This window comes from Anastrepha obliqua, chromosome 1 (genome assembly GCF_027943255.1).
Source record: "Anastrepha obliqua isolate idAnaObli1 chromosome 1, idAnaObli1_1.0, whole genome shotgun sequence".
NCBI classification, from domain to species: domain Eukaryota; kingdom Metazoa; phylum Arthropoda; class Insecta; order Diptera; family Tephritidae; genus Anastrepha; species Anastrepha obliqua.
Window position 1 is genome coordinate 81,523,606 of NC_072892.1, and position 18,626 is coordinate 81,542,231.

General features: G+C 36.6%; 1 protein-coding gene across 1 annotated transcript; it reads right to left on the minus strand.

Moving 5' to 3' along the window:
- Positions 1–11,478: 11,478 nt before the first annotated feature.
- On the minus strand, positions 11,479–17,090 carry LOC129235647 (piggyBac transposable element-derived protein 3-like). The gene is made up of 4 exons (XM_054869594.1): positions 17,080–17,090; positions 16,626–16,816; positions 15,876–16,508; positions 11,479–11,534 (listed from the first exon to the last, which is right to left on the minus strand). Exons 1-4 carry the CDS (start codon positions 17,088–17,090, stop codon positions 11,479–11,481), a joined length of 891 nt encoding a protein of 296 aa, XP_054725569.1.
- Between the last annotated feature and the right edge of the window lie 1,536 nt (positions 17,091–18,626).

Genomic DNA, 18,626 nt, shown 5'->3' on the forward strand with positions numbered 1-18,626 from the left:
GTAGTGCTTCCTGTGGCTCAATTTAGTTGGGTCAGTTGACTTACTTACTGATCCGCACCAGCTGTCACCTAGTTGGCACTGCTGACGATTCGTTGGAGGACTACTGCTGATGATAGTGGTGGGCATTTTTTGTAGTGGTTTAGCGTGTAGCATAAATTAGACGAAGCCCAGCTCCATTACAAAACTGAAAACAAAAGTAATTCAAAAGAACGCCCACCCAACACAGAGCAGACGAACATAAACAAAAAAATTATATTAGTTACGTATTATTTATACGTAAGTGTCAGAATGGCACAGTTTACTCAACAGAAAAGCAATGGGGATAATTTAAACTGGATTTCTAGAAAATGATTTTGCATATAATTACGAGGTGCGCTCCAAAGTAAATAAGTATATATATAAGGTTTTTATGATGATGTTTAGAAGACTGGAAATGGCGACGGATCTAAAGTTATGTCTTAGGTGCGTCTTACATGGAGATAAGGCTTAAATGGTGCAAGTTAGTTGCCACGGCATCTGTCATATCATTGTAAGCTAAAATGGAATCTACGAATTAGGGTCAGATACCGCTGCGTTAACCTTAATCATACAACGTGATATTTGCCACTCTGGCTCTCCGTGGCCGATTATCGTATCTCCTATCCAAAGAGTTACTTTACTTCACATCATTCCTCAGTACGGGATAGCATGAGTCTATCATACGGGTTTGCAGTCGAGAGTTACAGATTATGTTATAAGGGTGCACCTTACGGATAGCTGCCCGCCTTTGTAAAAAACCACGAACTTTTCAAGCTATGACATGACAAGCATCTTTAACTACTGTAGTCGTAGGAATTTATGGATGAAAAATCAAAAATAAAAAAGTCAACAAAGTACCGGGCTCTTATAACACAAAACAACTAGCGAACCAGGTCGGGCACAATATCAAAACTATTAGTCGCCAGAATTTGGTCAAAGAGAAAGAGATGCAAAAGCATACGAAAAGCAAGCATGCAGAAATTAATAAATTTGGGCCAGCGCTAAGGGCGGCTGGAAGGAAGGAAGTCCTAAAACGCAAGGAAAGTCGGGTGATAGTGGGCCCGGAGACTACTTCGGACTCCAAAACGAGCAAGCCAAAAGATTCGTCTATTACTAGACACTTACCTAAACCAGGGACATATTGTCTTGAAAGATACTTCGGGATCCAAAGAGATGGACAACAAGGCTCAACAAGAAATAGTCTGAACTCTGGGCAGAAATGGTCTCAAGAAGTGGGATACCTCTCAAAATTTGTTTAAGTAATAAATCCTCATTTTGAGGAGCGCAGGTGCCAAAGCCTACTTACTCTACCTTAGCGAAGGCTTAACGGCACGGCAGGATCTTAGCTGCAATGCTAATCGCGAGGAGAAAAAATGGTGTGCGCTGGACATTAGTATTTTTGGAATGTTCCGGTTCCCAAAGCAGAAGGAGTTGAAGCTAAGAAACTCACAGGCTTAAATGTTGCTTAAAATGAGAATATGCAGTGGAGCATGGGCGAATTTCATTAGGAAGGAAGAAAAAACGACCAGAGACATAAACAGAGGCAGAGAAGGATGAAGAGAGATACTCAACTGAGGGAGCCTCCCGAAACTGATATACCGGTCGCAGAATGGGAGACTTTGAAGTAGCTAAGTAGTCAAAGAAGTCAACCTTCTCCCTCACAAATTCAGAGCTACTCTATACTATCCTACGCTTATCGAGCAAGATTCGTCACTAGCAAATATGGATATACCTAATAAAACTGCTATAACTCACTATATCAAATGTAAGTTTAGGTAGCTCTATTCTAGCGTTGCCAAGTTGTGTTTCTTTATATCAGTTGCTTCATCTATTCATCACCTTCTAACGCTTGACGAAAAGAAGATGCCTACTATCACAACTATAGGGTTACGACAACTAGAGGCTCGAGCAATGGATCTGACAATTTTAATAATGAATAACTAAGTAGCGATGCCGCTTTATTGACATCCTCAAATATTTACATTTCTTATTACGCTTATGAGACAAATAATTGACTTCGTGTGTGCCAGTCAGCCATCATCTGTAAGATTTGCCAAGTCTTTGAAATGCGGCTCTAATTCAAAAAAACAAACACAAAAAGGCACTAAGTGAAATTTTGCTATTCTCCGCGCGGTTTAAGTGCTTCAACTTTTCCTTAGATTGTGTTTTTGAAAATAACAACATGACTACGTGCATTGAGAATAGTAGCCCACCTCGTATCAAAAGTAGTAAATAATAAAGTTACAAAGCCGGGAATTCTTTACTTAATATTATTTGTATACCTAATTAGAGTAAAATTTGGTAGTTATTGACCAATTTCCTTGTTTCTAAAACGATTTCACCAATAGTTTTGGTATAATATATAATGTATAGTCTGTCTAATAGAAGTGTGATCGGCAAAATTCAAACTTAAAGTTTCATTATAAAAAATGTAAGTGCTGCCAAATTGGCATGTCCGTTTGTTAATTTTGTTGGAAATTTAGAAACCGTACGCTGTTTTTACAAAATAAATTCCGCATATGAAAACTATTTGAAGAAAAGTTCCTTTGTACACACACTAAAGTCTAAAAAAGGCAAGTGAATCTGCAGCAAAATATTTGACGAAGTCGAAGGCATTCATAACTAAATGGGCACAAAGAGATACCTCGGATGCAACCCAAAACAAAAGACACAAATATTTCTCCAAAGCAAGATCGGAAGATAATTAATTTGTTTGTGACAAAGTCGAACTTCTTGTTGCCCGAAGGTGAAGCAATTTTAAGGAAAAGCGGCGTGAATGTATCCAAAGAGAGAGAGAGAGACGTTTACGTGCAGAAGATTTCAAATTTCGGTGCGCCTTGAAAAAAGCGCTTCTCTCATTATCTGTCATTGAAAAAGTACTTGATTGTGCTAGGGCAAATACAAAATTGAATTAGCCAAACTCACGGATGAATCTTTCTTTTGGCTGAACCGTTGCATACGTCGGTCCTGGTGTACTGCGATAATCGATAACCTCAACAAACTGGTAAGCATCCACTTATGTTTCATGTTTGGGTCTGATTTGGGCCATTTATTTGACTTAAGTTTTGATGAATGAAATTTACCAAAAAGTATAATTGCTGTCAGCTGCGAAGATGTTTGAAAGAACTAGCCAACCTTGGAAAATGGAATTGAAATGCAGGATTAGCTAATGCCATCTCTTTTGAAAATTGTTGGGCAAGCAAAAACTCAAAGAAAAAAAATTACGGTCACAGTTATCAAGGCAAATTATGCTGATTTAGAGCCGACAACCTCCACAACTTGCGCAGAAATTAACACAAAGTATGACTCGAAGATGTGAAGTCATTATCGATAATGGTGGTGATTACATACGTACACGTACATATTTTACTGAATATCTTGCGTGAATCGATCAAGTAGTTTCTAAATTATGGCGACCACGTTTTTGTTAGACAGACTGTGCATACATATTTGAGCCCCTAATATGATTTCTTTTTGAAAATAATCTGCGGAAGGAAGTCTTTTAAAATTGTTTATTCAAAACGAAAATTGCTAAAATTAGCGGAAAATACTCTGCCGAAATGCATTTGCAGCTAACATGAGGAAAACGTTTCGACTATCCACGTCTAAGCTTGTACGTACTTTCATTGATATGTACTCGTATGTTTATAGTTCATACATATGTACATGTGCTCACAGCCCGTTGCCGTTGACGTTAGCCAAAGCTCATTTGCACGGAAAATAAAGCAAGTACTAAAGCCATTTAAATGCAAATTAAGCACAAAGTGAAAACATGTCTGGTTGAAAAGTTCGACAGGGCTGAGGCGCCGTTCAACTGCCGACATTGTGGCTATTATGTGGCAGGTGCACTCGCTGCGGAGCTTTGTTTTGGATATGGGTACGTATGGGTATTTCCTCACGCATAAAGGCACCTTACTGAGTTTCTAACAAATAATTACGTTGTAGATATAAATATATAAATATTTCTAAGCCTGTTTGCATCCGGAAGCAAATTTTTGAAAGGCTTTTCCTAATTAGTTTTGCCTTTCAGTGAAATAGGGATAAATTAATTCAATGAATTTTGACTATGGTACCGATTCATCTCAGCAATTGCAACGAGGTTGGTTAACTTTTATATGGGTACTTTAAGGTCTATGCTCAAATCCACCAACGCCACAAGAAGGCCGTGCTCCCGCAATGGGTAGCCGACGAAGCGATTTGGGCGAGTTCAACAAAGTGCATCATTTTTTTTCACATGTTTAAATATGCCCGTATTCATTGTTATGTGTACAAAGCGCTAGTTTTCCACTGTACTGAAAGGGTATGGAGTTTTATGCCGCCTACGCCTGCCAAATGGTGTTTATGAGAAGTTTCTCTTCACAGAAATGGTCTCAACGGCTTTCATTCCCTGTTGGCAGGCCGTTATTAGAAAATACTGTTTCTACTAAAAAGCCCAACGGACGTAAAATGCAAATATGAGCATTGAAACTAGAATACAGTAGGACATCCTTAATGTAGGTAATATATATTACGAGTAAAGTGCGTTTGTGCGGCAAAACTATTGTGGAAAACAATTTGCTTTGCATAATTTGCCTAAAGCCTTTTGAATAGTGTTAAATTGCGAGACAAAATTAATTGTTGATAATTTTGTAAGCCGCAGAAAGCGAAAACCCAGCGCAATATGATAAGTAGAGCATACTTACTACAGTGGTACAGATTGGTTTCAACGAATTTGATTTATTTTAGAGTTTCCTTAATAAAAATGAAAATCGTTTACATTTGGAAATCACAACAGCATGGAATTAGTATATAAGTTAATGGTAATTATGAAGAGTAAGCTTTAAGAGCATCAATTTTTAACCGTTAATCGAACTTAAAATCACAAATTATACAATTCGTATTTTAAGTAATTCTTACTTCTCTTAGAAGAAAGTAAAACGATGCATTCTCTAAGACTTTGTTTATTTTGCTATTACCGTTATTTTTAGCATATTTTTAGAAAAAAAATTCCAACTAGACCAAGAGAATTTCTAAAGTTCCCTGGATATGTCACCGAAATGGCTTATCCGTTTGTTAGGGAAGAAATTAGGCAGTATCGCCATGGTCTCTCGGCTCCTGAATTATCAACATAACGTCGCAAAAAAATCCTTAAGTATCCATCGCACCATGAAGGTGGGCAATTTCCAGCCTTAAATCTTTATATTGATAAACCTTTTGCGTAATCCTTCTTTCAAACACTTTATGGTATTTACTTTACATCACAACTGCCTTCTCAATCTAAAAGTTGGTACCTATGGGCAAAAGAGATTCTCGTTTAAATTAAAGATTATTTATTTATTTATTTATTCAATCAACAAACAAGAAGCTTACAGACCAGAAATTAAAGTCTGAGGAAGAAGAATAAGCATTAATTGAGCTAGCGTCCTTCTAAAGGGGCCATTCATCCCACAAACAATTTTAGCAATACCCACAAAAGACTATTAATTACAACAAAAATGCGTGAGGCACCATTAAAATAAATTTTATTGAGCAGATACGGACAATCTATTGAGCCCTAACAAATATCATAGAAAAAACACATCGACAGCAGAACACGAGTTCAAAGAAAAGTGCACAAATGCTCTCTGAGCAGACTATAATCTATTAATATAGACTGCATGAAACTTGGACCGAACTAAGGTCGAGTACAACAGTTTGCGAGTATAGGAATCAGAAATCGAAGAACTATTTTGACAAGTAAAAGCTAACATTGCGAACAGGATCAACGATTACGCATACACCAACTATATAAGTTATTCAACGCACGCTGGAGAAAGGATGAACCTTCCGGACGTTTAATTTCATAATAGATTTTCAGATCATCCGCGTTTAGCAGAAAATTACTTATTGAAAAACAGGAGGAAATATCATTAATGAAGGAGACAAATAGTAGCAGACCTAGAACACTATCTTGTGGGATACCAGACGACACCTCTAAACTGATCACTCTTCACATACTACAGGGTGGGCCATCTAAAATTTGCTTTTTGCATAGGTTATAAAAAAAATTGATCAATATTTTTTTCAAACTTTTTTTTTTATTTTGAAGATTGAACATTGCCATTTATGAATGAAAAATAATATCGTTCAAATGACTGCCACGACTGGCTTTACAGTAGGCCATTCGATCAACCCAATTTTTAAGCACATTTTCGATTGTTTGGGCTCCAATTTCATGAATGGCAACTTCGATTTCGTGTTTTAAAGCATCAATCGTCTCTGGATGGTTCGCATAGAATTTTTCCTTAACGGCTCCCTATAAAAAATAGTCCAACGGGCTTAAATCACAGCTCCGAGGCGCCCAATTGATATCGGAATTTCGGCTGATTATTCGGTTTTCAAAAACGGTAGCCAAAAGATCGAGTGTAACTTTGGCAGTGTGACAAGTTGCACCATCCTGTTGAAACCAAATGTCGTCCATGTCATCCTCTTCAATTTTTGGAATCAACTCGTTGAGCATGTCACGGTAACGCTCGCCATTTACTGTAACCGCGGCTCCTCGCTCACTTTCGAAAAAAATGGCCCGATGATGCCGCCAGATCAAAAACCGCACCAAACAGTGACTCGTTGTGGATGCATTTGCTTCTCTACAGTAACGTGTGGATTTTCTGAGCCCCGAATCCGACAATTTTGCTTATGGACGTAGCCACCGATGTGAAAATCAGAAAAGAAGAAGAAGACTCACCACTTTGGAAATAGGTTTTCAATGTTTCCCAATTTTGTTCAAGCGTATAGCGTCCCATTTCGTAAATGTCAAACCTTTAAGTAAATTATGAACACGTTTGACATGTCATTTGTGTTACCATTCTCAAAAAAATAGATGGTTCAAAAAGCAAACGCTATATGGCCCACCCTGTATATAAGTACCCACCCTGTATATATATACACTTATGGTCAAATTTACACTATTCGCAATATTTTTGATGTTGAATTTTTTCGATATGTTTTATAAACACTTAGTTCATTGTATAACGAAAACTTTATAAATAAATGTTCTAAACCTTTGATAAAACTCCCAAAAATTAACAAATTGTCTAACAAATTTTCAAATTTTCAATCAGCTTTTTTAAAAAAACTTCTAGCTGCACAATTTTAAAGCCCATTTAAGTGTAAGTTTTAAGTCACTCAAAAATCGCTTGGATTTTTGACAGTTTTCTCGCATATGATGTTGAGCATTTTCTTCAATACAAAGCACAACATAATCTGCAAAATGTATGCATATTCACACACAAATATGTATATATGCATATGTAAAGGAATTGGGTGATGGTGGCATGTGGCAACTAGATCGAATTGGGCGAAGCCATTGGCGGTTCCGATTTTCTGATGCCGACATGAGCTGCGCTTACGGAACAGTGAACTTATGGCAAATTTACATTCCGATCTGGCTTCAGGTTACTTCGCGTTCGATGTACGTATATTACTGCTAGCTACGGTTTCTATGTTTAGAAAGTGAGTAGAGTAAAGTAAAAATAGCTTTGTAGTTAGTTGGCTGATTTGCGAGAATGACTTGCTGGCAGTACCAAAGGGATAGCTACGACTACCGTTGAATGTTTATGTTTCATCTCGTCTCATTTTTACCGACATTTTTCAATTTTAGGATCGGCGGTGGCAGTGGCGGCTAGTTGTTTTAATGGAGACCTAAAGGATATGTTGAGGTTGTCATTGTATATATTATCTATATTTAAATAACCGCATACATATATACACATATGTAGATGTGATGAGTGGCAATATTACACACACATGCGTACGGCTGACATTTATTTGACCACACATGATTTATCTCATATACTTGATGCCATTAAAAGTTAATAATACCCTCATCAAATGTGTCCAGCTGGCTGACAATTCCACATTGCCTCTGGTACTCACTGCGCTCTGAACACTGCTTGCAACAACATCGACAGATCGTATCCGTTGGCGCTTTGCGGCTTGTCGACACCAATAATTAAAATTGTGTCGCTGTTTGGCATAAATTCGAATGCGTGCATTTGCAACTGCTGACATATCTGCCTAAGTATATTTGCGCGCTATGTGTGCAGGTTTCTATGGCAAAAGAGATGAACCTGTTTTTATCAGGAAAAAATAAAATAACAGTAGGCGTACAAAGACTTCATAGAAATTGTATGGCCCTTACCACCATCTCTCCCTTCTTCAAACAAATAATTGGGAAAATTTTCCACCTTAATGGTTTTTATGGTGGTTAAATATGGTATACCTGCGAAAAAAATATTACATTTAGACCAGTGATGCCCAAAAAATGTTTATGGACGAATAAGTCTCTGTGTATATTTCTGTGTGTAGGTATGAGTGGGTTTTCATGTAAATTTTTCATAGGAATCAGAACTCCCCAATGCGTGCTAAGGATGTTTCAACAGATATAGCCAAGGGCGCACAATAAAACAAACCAAAAAGCATTGCTTCTATAATTGTATATAATAATTTTACAAACTTAGTTTTTTGTTGATTACTCAAATTTAAATCATTTTGTTTTAATAACTATCTAAAATATATTAGCTTTAAGAATTTCAATTATACTATACATATATGTACTTATACTATAGCCCTTTTCGATTCAACATTCGTTTGCGAGTGGGGGATAGATGAAGCAATTGACATAAATAAAAATGAACGGGTAGCACTGAAAAATAGCTGCTAATAATGGCATTTATTGGCATTAACCGGCTCCCAGTAACTTTGAATGAATCAGTAATTGAGTGACCTAGCAGGGGTCATGGCAACTATTTTGTGTTGTTGATATACGAAAATATTGTATTAAACACAGTCTTCGCCCAGGTTACTTTGTTGCTTTCCAAACAATGACTGATTGGACGAGTGTATGAATACATGTAAAATGAGCGGGAAAAAGTCTGCTGCTTTAGTTTTCCTTCATAGCGGATGGTCAAACTTAGTAGTCTATCGTCCTTGGTTCAAACACGGCTAATCGTCTTGTTTGCATGCATATGTTTTTGTTCTTAGATTACAGCCAACAACAACATTGAGAAGAGCGAGAATAAAAAGCGTGTTGACAACTCGGTGCCTCTCTCCTTTCCACGTATCCCCTCTTTCACAAATCACGAGTTGAATTAACAAAAATTGTTCTGTACGAACGCAGTCTAAAGAAACTTGTCTATTATCAAAAATAAAAAAATAAAAATAAAAAAATAAGTTATACCACTATTATAAGGTATAAGGCCTGGCCGAGTCGCCAAGGGTTAGCAAGTTGCTCGATAATTTTGTAGGTAGAAATTTTTCATGAAGAGAGCAAAACCCAAGCATCGGGAGCAGAGAAGTGACTTATCTAAGACGCTTTATACGATACAATAAAAACAAAAAAAATTGAAAATATTTTTTTAATAATTAACGAAGTGATATATTTTTAATTTTTTTTTTTGATAATTATTGAAAAAAAAATTATTTGATGTACACTTATGAAGACTTATAATTTACAATATCAATTATTTCAGCAAAAACAAAATTTTGTTTATTGTTAAAATTAATGTTACTATGCAGCCCTGGATAGAGTACAGCACAGATAAGTTTTCCGTTTAGTCGTTTACACAGCGCTTTTTCAAACAGCTCAGCCACACTGCAATTACAATAATGTTTTTTTCTTACGTACATATATGAATATACTGTAGTCTGTTCGATTAATGCGCTCGAGTATTTTAGTACAGGGAAAGAGTTTGATGGATATTTTTGTACTCAACTGTTCTGAGCTGTGTTTTTGAGTAAACTCTAACTTACACTTTTCTGCACTACAACAGCTTTATTTCTGGTTCAAGTTAGTGAATTTCCATTATTTGGTTTTTAATTATATAATTAATAAAATATATGCGTACCTAAATAAAGTAGATTGATTTAATTTCAATTTTCGCTTAACTCAAAATTAATTTATTTTAATATAACTTTTCGCTTTAATTTTAATAAAAGTCTTAATCAAAAATCTAAACAAGAAGTTAAAGTGATTTAACTATATCAAAAGGTTAATTCTTCAACATAATCTCTACCTTTCTTATTATTTACATAATAAAAAAATCCCTTTTCCTTATAATTTGCTGCTCAAATTCGTTAGCAAAGGGTTTTCGTCATGAATTCTTCGAAGCAATATCTTAGTGCCTTTCCTTTCTTACACAAAAGATTGCATGTTAGCGCGTCTTCTAGGGATGAATCATTTGAATCAGAGTCACTGGCTTTACTAGGCAAGATGTCATCAACCCTTCGATTTATTCCCTTCAGCTCATTTCACTTGTATGCGCTAATTTTTCGAATGCTTTTTTTGCCATAAATCCTCTGGTTTATATTTGTACTTTTTTCCTTTACTGACGCCCTCGCACTAAACTGCTCTGACAACTGTCAGATATTATTCTGCCCTACTTTGTACACGGTAGGTACGACAGTAGGTACGACTGCTGCGTTGTATCTGTTCAAAAATTTTGTTTTAATCCCATTGGACATTTTGATGAGTACACAACTTTAGTTTCCTATGATCGCCTATATCCGCCTGGGTAAAATAAATAAATAAAACCAATTTTTGAAAATAAATGCCTTCGAATTTTACAAAATCAAAACGAGCGTGCCCTCTACTTGCACTTTGGACATCACTGACTTATATGCACCTGTGGAAGTACTAGCTGGAGGCTCAGCCCCCTCTTAACTGAGTCGGAACGCATCTTTCAACTAAACTGGCGAGATTCTGAACAGAACATATCTGTAAGTACTGGACCCGAGAGTTTATATACAGGTATTAAAATCCAAATCCTCGATTCCCGTCATCGGAGTTGAACCACCACCCATTGCAGACGAAGGTCCTCAGCTGCCCCGCGAGGCCTGCGTTTCTTTGGCACAATTAGGATACTGCAAAAGTAGTACCTATCCAAAATCGACCGCGATATACTCAACATATATCCGCCATGTGAACGTACCCCGCACGATGCCAACCAACTATTCAAATGCCATCTTAAACACCACTCACTTAAAACCCTTTGGAAGCAACCCATCGAAACAGCATGTTTTCGGGGCCTACCGTTAGATAAGATAGGCGATGATGACCGACGAATCCAGCTTACTGGCAGTGCTTGCTAAACTGCTACAACAGCAGCAGCAAAAAAGCAAGCTAATTGAGGAGTGATGAATTTATTTCAGGTCACCTTTTTTGAACGGACCACTATTTACAAGAGAATATCTTTTGCCAACAAGTGCTATTTTGGACTAAGTAAGCAATGGAGTAGTACAGTCTTCTCTCGATGAACAAAACTAACCGTCTGCAAGGGTTTCATCATGCCTATAGCATATTGTAACGCATGGCGCAGAAGCGTGGACGATGACAACATCCGATGAGGCGACGCTTGGAGTGTTTGGGAGAAAGTTTCTGAGGAATATTTTACACCTTATTTTTAGAGCTTTACGACGACATCGACATAGCGCAGCGAATTAAGATCAAGCGGCGTCGTTGGGTGGATCATGTCGTCCAAATGGATCCAAACTCTCCGGCTCTGAAAGCATTCGATTTGGAGAAAAACTTGGCTTCCCTTAGTGTGTCCAACTAGCGCCGGTTGGCACGAGAAAGAAATGACCGGCGCGCTTTGTTAAACTCGGCCAAAATCGCGTAAGCGGTTATTGCGCCAATCAAGAAGAAGGAGAAGTATCTACAATAAATTTAATTGTCTTAATAATCTTAAATTTCCCCATGTGGCTTATGATTAAAAAAAATCTCCACACATAGTGATGGGCAATTACATTGGAACCGATTTCGCACAAGAGATGTTCACGTTGTCTAGTGTGGACGATCGCAAATGTCAGAGTCGAAATTCGGTATAGCTACATTTAAAGAAGCCCCAGTATACTATATTATAGATGGCCATTTAATTATTAAAAAGGTTGGTGAAAACTTATAAGTTTTGAGAGGCTTGGAAACGACTCAAAAGAGTTGTGGAACAGTTATGCTTATACTATTTAAGTATGAACCATTTTAGCCTCAAAGGAAATGGTTCTATCATACTTTGAAACTCGGTACTTCTGATGAAAATCTAACAATTTTGAGTTCCTACAATATTTTTTACAGGTTGAACAACATCATCACCCCACACTATCATACACATAGATTCAAATGTCAGTCCCACGTCAGACTGAATTAAAGTCACATCACAACCAATTTAATCACATTACATCTATTTTCCCTGCATTCGCTGAAAAACTCAATAAAAGCCAATAAAATCAAAACCTAATGAGTTTCGATACAATTGGTTGAATCCCAAAGCTTAACAATTCTATGCCAACTGGTTCAGAAGAAAAACTCAGCGAGCTGCAATGATGAAAAGACATAGACACGGTTCGTATTAAATAGCACGAAAAAAAGAACGACTATGGCAAAAGTGAATGAAGGATAAAGAACAGAAAAGCAAACGAACAACTAAATAAATTGAAAGACTTGTTCTTTTTTCTGCCGCGATTCAAAACGGCCTGTTGAACATTCAACGCTCCGCATTGAGTTCGGCTGTAATGCTGTGCACCAGTGAGGCGTGCAACATATGCAGTTCATGTTTTCTAACGTGTGGCACAGTTTGCGAGACGTGGTATCTGTTAGTCGGAGCTTCTTTCTAGGGTAGATAGACACGCACACGTTTATTGTTAATAATGATATCGGCTACAACAACAACAAAAACAGCTTTAATATTAACAATGGTAGCGAAGGTGATGGCCACAACAATTCCGTTTGCTGTTGCTGCAGCTTGTTACGTTTTGTTGCATGAACAATGCAAAGTTGAGACGGAAATCAGCAGCCATTCACGAATAGCAACTGAATAGAAGTGGCAGCTGCCAGTTGATGGGTGACAAGTAGTTGACGGCAGTTGTCATATAACAAGAAACATATACATATAAATGGGACACACGGGCTCTCATATATCCGAATGTGTGCACATTCTGAAAATGCATAAAATACGCAGGCAATGGGTGGCTAAAGCAGCGACTTGAATGCATGCGCCAAATAAGAGTTTCATTTTGCGACTTTTTAGAATATCAAAATTAAAATCACTTGATTACTTTTCTTAAAAGGTGGAATAGAATATACATATGTATGTCATTATGGTGCATCAATTTGTATGGAACAATTTTCCTCGATATTGCATTCTAAGAACAAAAGTCCATTAGAGCATAGCTCTAAAGTCAATTAAAAGAAAAGTCATTAAAAGAAGCTATTTTTAATTAATACGAAAATTGAGAGGGCGTTATGGCAATGGATGCAAAGTAAAATACGTTGTTAATTGTAAAAAAAAACAAAAATAATTACAAATATTGTAAATTTTAATTGCTTTTGGTTTTTTGCAAGTTTCATTTTCGTAATAATAATACGTAGTCAAGCACAGTTTTTATTTAAAAATATATAACATTTATTATCCTTTACTCAATGGAAATGGGCTTTGGAGCTATGCTCTAGTGGACTTTTTTCTTACCCGCTAATGTACACATATGCACGAGTATTCAGTTTTTGAATAAATTGAAAATTTAAAATAGCCTTTGTCTCATTAAGGTAACTTGTTTTGAAAATTTCGAATTCCGGTTTTTTACATATTTTGAAAGTGCAATATATTGGTAATATACTGTACAAATTTTAGACCGAAATTCGAAATATTGACGAAATTATGGCACATACATGAGAGCGGCTCGTACTTGCGCGCGCTAAGCCGCTAAAACTTTAAACGCGTTTTTCTCAAAACAACGTTTTTCCGGATGGCCGTCGTAAAAACAAATTTTCTATCTAACGGATTGAGCTGAAATTTACATATGTTTTTCTACACATCAATAGTTCTGGCGGGTAGTAGATTTAATTTATTTCGTCCCTAACTTTCGATTGTTAGTCCGATTTCCACTTTAAAAAAAGGCAATTTTCTTAGGAAGTCCGTTATTTTGTTATTTTTTGTCAAAATCATTTGATCTTACTACCCACCAGAACGACAAGCACACTGATTAATAAGCAATTTGTTTTTTCTGTTTCAGATGACCACAAGTGACGAAATCACGCCGGCCAGCCACTGTACCTCTTTTTTTGCCGCTTGCTGCAGTGTACAAAAATAGTATCAAAACTTAAAAAAAAAAAAAATTTTTTGTACACCTTCTGATACCTTTAATAACATATTATAAAATCAAACCGATTGAATTTTTTTTCCCCTTCCAAAAAATGTCCCAAACATGGCCTCAAAAAACGTGTAAGTTACCAGACTACTACCTTAAAGTGCTATAATGCATTAATATTGCCTGAATTGACACGACTTAAATTGCCTCTAATTTTGTTTACAGCTGTGAGTTCAGTAGGTATTGACAACGCTTTTCAATAGCCAACATTCTACACTTACAAAATTTTGCTGGCAAGATACGTAATTCCCAATAATTTGCTTAGAAAATCAAAAACATGTATTGTATAAAAAATATAAGTTTTTTCCTTCAAAATGGCATCAATTAGATTATAATTTGGAACATTTTATAAACCTAAACCATTTTACCCAATAAGCATTGGAATGGCAAAGACAATTCAAGTAACTGCTTTACCAAGTTGGAAGAAGCATGAAATTGTCGAGAGTGCTCAACACCCTCCACTAAGCCACCGGCCGTAGTTATTATCCTTAAATAAAGACAATTTAAATGAACTCGATTATAAGTGCGCAACATACTTATAACATACATATGAACATGTATAAATAATTATTATTGCGCACACATACATCTGTATGAATCTTCTGGCACATGTGCGTGTGAAAAACCCTTATCGGTCCAAGGATTAAACTTATTTTAAACGATGAATTCACACATTGCATTCATATCTATTAAACGAAAAAATTTCCATCTTCTTTGCTTTTTATTGACTTCCCACAATTGTTAACCTGATTGATGTTTTTTTAAATGGCGACTACATGATTTTGCAATTTCGCCTGGAACGACGCAGAACGTCAATCAATGTACCTCTGCAAATCTGCGCTCCCTGAGAATTTTTTTTGCAAGTCTCACTCCACTTGTTGCTTTCACAATTATCCGAGTTCACCTCCAGCAGATGGATAAATAAATTTATAAACACCGAGTCCGTTCGCACGCGTGATTGCAGTGAACTTGCGCGCATTCGTCATATATTCACAGGAATTACATACATATGCAACCGACTATATGTGTATGTATGTATATGTATGTGCACATTTTCTTACGTACATATATGGATAATATACATACTACCTAAGTGAATCGCATTTAACCCGGGAAGTCCCATAACTTTTTTTGTTTTGGATTTTTGTAAAATGTTGTATACTTATGTATTTCGATCTCCTGAGCACGAAAATGAAATCCATTTTCATTTTCCTCACTTCGATTTTCCGGAAAATGCGGAAAACTAGCGTTACCATATGGTAATCGTGGGACCTCTAGACAACATTGTTATCTTTCCATTTCACCAAACAAATACCAGTGCTTTTCATTTCAATTGATTCAGAGTAACCTCTTTCCATTGACTTGAAGTCTTTTTTATGCACTAGTGGACAGCTTGCTGGAATTCTGTTTTCTCGGATTGTCCCAGTACCATTATATCCGCATGACTTGAGATATGCCAACAGAGGATAACTAGTAAACAGGTTATCGAAATAAAACTGGAATGACAGCGATTTCAATTCATCAGGAAAATCGTCGATTTGCTTCGTACTCCAAATTCGATCGACGATTCTTCCCCTGGTAAATTTCAAAATTCACCAAATAACCAGATGGAGTACATAGGGACCAGACTTTACATCCAAATCGTAATGGTTTGCCCTTTATAAATTGCTTGCATCCATGTTTACCAAAATAGGATATCATACTTTCGTCGAAAGAAAGATTTTGTTCCGGATGGAAATTTTCTATCATTTTTGCTTTCAAATGATCCGTAAGAGGACGCAGTTTCCACATTTTGTCAGGATTTGGGGCATCTTTTGAAGAAGCCTTGGAATTTTCTTCGAAGTGGAGATTTTGCAAAATCTCTTGAAAACGATTCCGACGCATGGTGTTACTGACAAGATTGTTCCGAATGTCTTCATCCTGACTCCACAAATGTTTGTAATTGGAGTGATAATTGTAGCCAGTGACGATCAATATGCCTATGAATGCTCTACGTCTATTCTGTTCCACCGAATATAACGCACTTTGTTGGCAAATATGTTCCAATAATGTGTCATCAAAAAATTTTTCAAACTGTTCGTGTGGCAGTGAATGGCGACAATCTTCGTAATTTGCGCTTGGAAAAATTGGAATTAGAGATGACGATTTCTTTTTGACCCATTCAAATACAGTTTCCTTGTTTCCTGATGGCAATGCAACGTTTGAAGGTTTCGGTTCAATTGTACGTAAGCGCTTCCTCATTGGAGATTCTGAACGATTAGCCGTTGTTTCTTCATCCTCCATCTCATTATAAGTGTCTTCAACCTCAATAACAGGCAAATCTCCTGGATTTGGTGCTGAAAAATTTAGAATTTATAAGATTAAAATGATGGTATGCTTATATCGTCTCTAAACATGACTCCCATATCCTCCTCTTCATCGAAACCTTGCATACGTCGCAACTTCGCAGCCACCTCTTAGCTGAGCCGGGCAAACATTATCTGGAATGCCCGCACAATCATCTTCAGGGTCATCTTCGCCAGATTCGTTGGCATCCACAGGAGGCTCGATATAAAGAGTGGTTGGAATATCACACAGTTGATTTTGATCTTCTGCTTCATCGAGTTCTTGAATGAAATCAAGCATTTCTTGCAACGATAAGCCGCTGTAATTCACAAAATATCAATAAATATGATCAAAAATCTCAAAAAAAAACTACACCAAACGTAACTAAAACCCTGTACCCTAGACGTCCCACGGTTACCATATGGTAACGCCTTGAGTAAAATACAAAAAAGTTACACAAAAAATCAAATTTCAAACAAAACTAAACTTGCATTTACTAGTTTATTTCATTAGCTACCAACTGATGCAATTTTTTTTGGAAATACATATATCAAAAAAGCAAAAAGTTATTCATATACTTACCGACGTGCCATGTTAAAAAACCACAATAATTCACTTTTTTTCACCTGAGTTTGACGTCTTATAGCTTTGCTAGCTGCACTAAAAATAACAAAAAACTTATGTTTTTCCGTGAGCTGCATTTATTCTGCGTGAAATAAAGTTATTCTTTTTTGTTTTTGTTATTTAGTTCAGACATAATACGTAAAATTGCAACGGCATGTTTGCATTACCATATGGTAATCGTGGGAAGATTCGGGTTAAGGATGCCAGTGTTTTTTTTCAAGGTCCCGGGATACTTTCGGGACTAATTCTGTTTGCACTATTTTGAAACAGACTAACTCGAAAAAAATTACTTCAATATTGTTTGAGAAACTCCTCCACTATACTATATATCAAAAAACATGGTTTTTAAACATACCTCTCTATTTAAAGTGAAAATTATTTGATTAAAATTAGACAAAAGCGAATGGTTAATATATCAGCTGATATATGCCTTTAACCATCCGTGGACACACTAGGGTGGGCCCACAAATTGTTTGATGGGATGCGGTTTGATTATTTCGAACATTTGGAAAAAACCCGTTAGCTATATTTTATCAAGGACGATTTTACTCTTCGAATTTATGCAAATTCCCCCCAGTGTTAGCTCGTGTACTTTTTTTGCATATACAGTCAAATTACAAAGTATACACCATATATTGGCAAGTCTAGGCCACTATCACCGTTATCCAAATCAATTATTTCCTCATACAAATAGATAAAGATTTTTCGCCGTGCTTTCTTTTAGAGCACGACTTCTTGCTTTCAAAGAAAATCACGTACAAGATTAATAATACTCTATCTATGTAATTACGAGGTTTGTTCAAAACATAAGGTGAATTTTCAAATTTCGCCGCTAACGTACATTCGACTTTCGATTATTATTTTTTTATGTTGTTACACTCGTCTCGAAGATATGTTCCATTAATAAGACAAGTGCGATTTTCTGCTATCGAAAAAAATGGATTAAAGAAGTTGCATCAAATTTTTCTGTAAAAATGGAATTAAGTACTCAAAAACACTTGAAATGTTGACAACAAGTGGTATAAGCTTTTCACAGAAGGTCGAGGAGATGTGAATGATGACGCTCGCTCTGGACGCCCCAGCACATCAACAACCGATGAAAATGTTGAGAAAGTAAAGAAACAATGTTCTTTCTGGAGAATCGTCGAATCACAATTAGAGAAGTTGCTGAGGATGTCGGTATATCGGCATATCGGTGGGCTCATGCCATGCAATCTTTTCGGAAATTTTGTGTATGAAGCGTGTGGCAGCGAAGTTCGTTCCAAAATTTTGACCAAAAACAACGTCGCAAGAGCATCGCTCAGGAATTGTTGAATGACGTCAACGATGATCCAGACTTGCTTAAAAGTGTCATAACTGGTGGCGAATCATTGGTATACTCGTATGCTTATGACATCGAAACCAAAGCCCAATCGTTCCGAAATTTGAAGATTCACCTTATTTTTGGAACAAACCTCGTAAGTCGAACAAATCTGGAATTTTTGATCTATCTTTCCAAAATATTT